The sequence below is a fragment of the Triticum aestivum genome, chromosome 3A (assembly GCF_018294505.1).
Source record: "Triticum aestivum cultivar Chinese Spring chromosome 3A, IWGSC CS RefSeq v2.1, whole genome shotgun sequence".
In the NCBI taxonomy this organism is placed as follows: domain Eukaryota; kingdom Viridiplantae; phylum Streptophyta; class Magnoliopsida; order Poales; family Poaceae; genus Triticum; species Triticum aestivum.
The window spans coordinates 692,969,678-692,972,953 of NC_057800.1; the positions used below are offsets into that span (position 1 = coordinate 692,969,678).

Consider the following 3,276-nt stretch of genomic DNA (forward strand, 5'->3'; position numbering starts at 1 on the left):
CAGATAGACTATGGTGTTTGGAGTGAAGTGGTGGAGCTGAGCCCCAAAGAAGTTCAAAAAGCCCCGAAAGAAAGGATCGGGAGGCAGAGAAAATCCGTGATCGACATGGGTGGCAAGGAGAACGCACTCACCCTCCCTTGGTTGCGACTCGGTCTCGTTCCCCGGGAGCCGCGCCGATTTGTGGGGGATCAGTCCCCCCTCCACCAGGTCGTCGAGGTCGTCCTGGCTGATCGTCGAGCGGATCCAGTCGCCCTGGATCCAGCCCGGCGGCAGGCCGGATCTCGACGAGGATCCGCCCCGGCTGGTCCGCTTGCCCTTCGCCTTCGTGGTCGCCTTCTTCGCGCGCTCCAGCGCCACCGTCTTCTCTTTCCCCATGGCGACGGATCGAGTTCGAGTGAGGGTCCGGCGACGGGAGTAGAAGCGAGCGTGGTGGAGAGGTCGGAGGAAGAAGAAAAGAGAATGGGAGCGCACGACGCAGAGACCCGGTGCGGTGCCTTTTATAAGGTCATTCGCCGAGTGACTGACTGGTAGGCCCAGGCGATCTAAACAAATCCCGCAACAGTCGCGCGCACAGTACGTGGCGAAAAAGGTGGCACAGAGGTCGAGGAGACCTGCCTAATCCGTCCCGATTACCATGGCCTCGCCCGTCTGGCACGCTTCCCGAAATTCGAATCCCGCGAAATCCGCGGAGAGCAGAGCAACTGGTCATACCGAAAACATCCTCCACATTATCATTTGGAATTCTACCGTGAAAGTTCATTCGACAAAAACTAAGAATGGACCAAGGCAACTGAAAAAGAAGTTGATGTTGTCTCCTCGGTTCATTGTTCCAGAACAAGTTATACTCACAGCACAAAGAATGAGTCGGAAGTGTTCCCGACTCCTTCCTCACTCAAACCCTGATCCATTCGGGGGCTAATGATGAAGCTATGTACCTAGGGTAGGGTCATGGATCTGTCCAAGATACCCTCCCCAAGGACATCTCTAAAGGAACCAGAAGCGGTCGGAGCAAAATCACCATCCACTCGACCGGGAAGCTATGTTCCACTCGACAGTATAGAAGACACTCGACTATGCGAACAACCACTCGACGATACGAGAAACCACTCGGAGTGTAGAAGGCCTAACGTCACTCAGGATGACAACGGTCGGTCATTCACTCTGCAACCTTAAAGATCATTTATACCTCTTTATTACCAGCGTTACCAGTAACGCCCTGCCTTAATGTACATTGAACCCTTTGTAACATGGGCTAGCTGGGGTCCTGGCGCACTCTATATAAGCCACCCCCCTCCTCCGAGACAAGGGTTTGCACCTTCTGTAATTCACACGCATATGTCCAGTCGACCGCCTCCGGGCTCCGAGACGTAGGGCTGTTACTTCCTCCAAGAAGGGGCTGAACTCGTAAAACTTGTGTGTACAACTCCTCTATAGTTAGGATCTTGCCTCTACATTCCTACCCCCCTATTCTACTGTCAGTCCTAGAACCACGACAGGCCATCCTCAATTCCCTTCGGTCTGAGTCGGTTGTGGAGGCAAAACACCGCGAAGGAGGCGGAGATGTTCGCCTACATGGATGAGGTCGAGCCGGAGGAGGATGAGCCAGAGCCCTCCTACCCGCCCGTCCAGCCGGCGCCCTGCACCGCCGTCCTGGACATCTCCGACGACAAAGAGTAGCTAGGGTAGTACGTCGATGTAGTACGTAGGATTCTTTTGCATGCCTTGTATGAATTTAGGGAATAAAATATGAGTGAGGCAGACGCAAAGTCGCTAATTTGAGACATCCATGGGCGTTTGAGGGGCCGAATTTACCAAGTCCGGCTGTAGATGCTTTAACATAACTAATAAAAACACCTTAAAAGGGAGCCCTCCGGCCGGCTAGAATTATTGGGGTGCAGTACCGATTAACCATCGACCTTGCTATAAGTACGACAGGATGCCCGTCCGACACTGTACGATTAGAGACAATTGTAGATAATTCAATCTGTGGGCCATAGCACTTAGAGATGATATGCTCTCTGGTCGTACTGGTCGGACGAGAAAACTATCGTACGCAGAGCAGTTTTTATTAACCTTATCCACTAGATTACGATGAATTGACCTTGTGTATGCAACTTGGTGGACAGTTCTTGGTGACTGAATTATCTACATCGATAGGAAAGGTCATCTTTTCTCATTGTTTTCGTGAAGGAAACTTGGTAGCTCATGAGCTAGCTAAATTCAGCTTTTGTAATAAGTGTGAGACTAGTTGGACTGATGAACCACCTGGGTTCTTAGTTCCACATATAGTGAACGATGTAACTCTTATTTGACACCCCCCCCCCCAAAAAAAAAACTTGGTGGACAGTTCTTGGTGACTGAGAAATAGCTAGCAGTTCCAACAAATTACAATGGCGGTTCTTTTTGCCATCAATAGGCAGGCACGCACACGGTCTGAAATGAGATTTATTTATTTCAGCAACCACGCATGCACGCATCCATACTACTAGTACATGGCATGTACGCTAATAATGTAGACTATTATCCGCACACGAAGCTCCTCCTGCGTGGCTGCAGAGCCTCGGGATAGTTCTTCTTGCAGCAGCAGTAGAACAGGAAGGGGAAGGCGGCACAGAAGCCCGAGTCATACTCTTCCGTCCGGCACGGCTTGTTACAGGTGCCGTGCTTGGCGCACAACCCTCCGTGCCACGTCTCGCTAATGTCGTCGCAGGTGTATATAGATACGGCTGCACCCCATGACCGGTTGCCATGATTAGCCAAAAATTACGGTCGACTGAGAGAAAGAATGAAAAAACAGAAAGAAATTATCACGTACGAGAGCGGTTGGCAACAGAGTCAGGGTTATCCCGAGCGCAGTTAGCCATGGCGATGATCAGCAGATACACACTCAGCTTCACTAGTAAGCTCTTCTTCATCACCCACCATGCTCCCATGGCCATGCCTATGCTTTGTTTGGTCGCGCCTTCCCCTTCCAATATCCGCATATATATAGCCAAGATGTGATTCATGTATATTCTAGGGGTTCAGAGGTGCAGTAATGCGTTGGATTTATGCCACCATAGCTCTCCTCGATTATCTAATAATTTCCTTATGGCTACAACATTAGCTTCCTTCAAATCACACCTAGTCATAGCCAAATTTATTTCACAAGATATCTATGGCTTACGTACGTACTACATCATTTCTTTAGGATATATGTACATATCTCCCGGTTCTTGTTTCTTGCAGACTACAAAGAGATGTACGATGTTTGGCATGGTCAAACTTTGTACCATG

At 50.0% G+C, this 3,276-nt stretch overlaps 1 protein-coding gene across 1 annotated transcript; it reads right to left on the reverse strand.

The window, feature by feature from the left end:
- Positions 1–2,347: 2,347 nt before the first annotated feature.
- LOC123059169 (defensin-like protein 81) lies at positions 2,348–2,947 on the reverse strand. The gene is made up of 2 exons (XM_044481804.1): positions 2,816–2,947; positions 2,348–2,726 (listed from the first exon to the last, which is right to left on the reverse strand). The coding sequence occupies exons 1-2, from the start codon at positions 2,937–2,939 to the stop codon at positions 2,521–2,523; spliced, it is 330 nt and encodes a 109-aa protein (XP_044337739.1). The 5' UTR covers positions 2,940–2,947; the 3' UTR covers positions 2,348–2,520.
- Between the last annotated feature and the right edge of the window lie 329 nt (positions 2,948–3,276).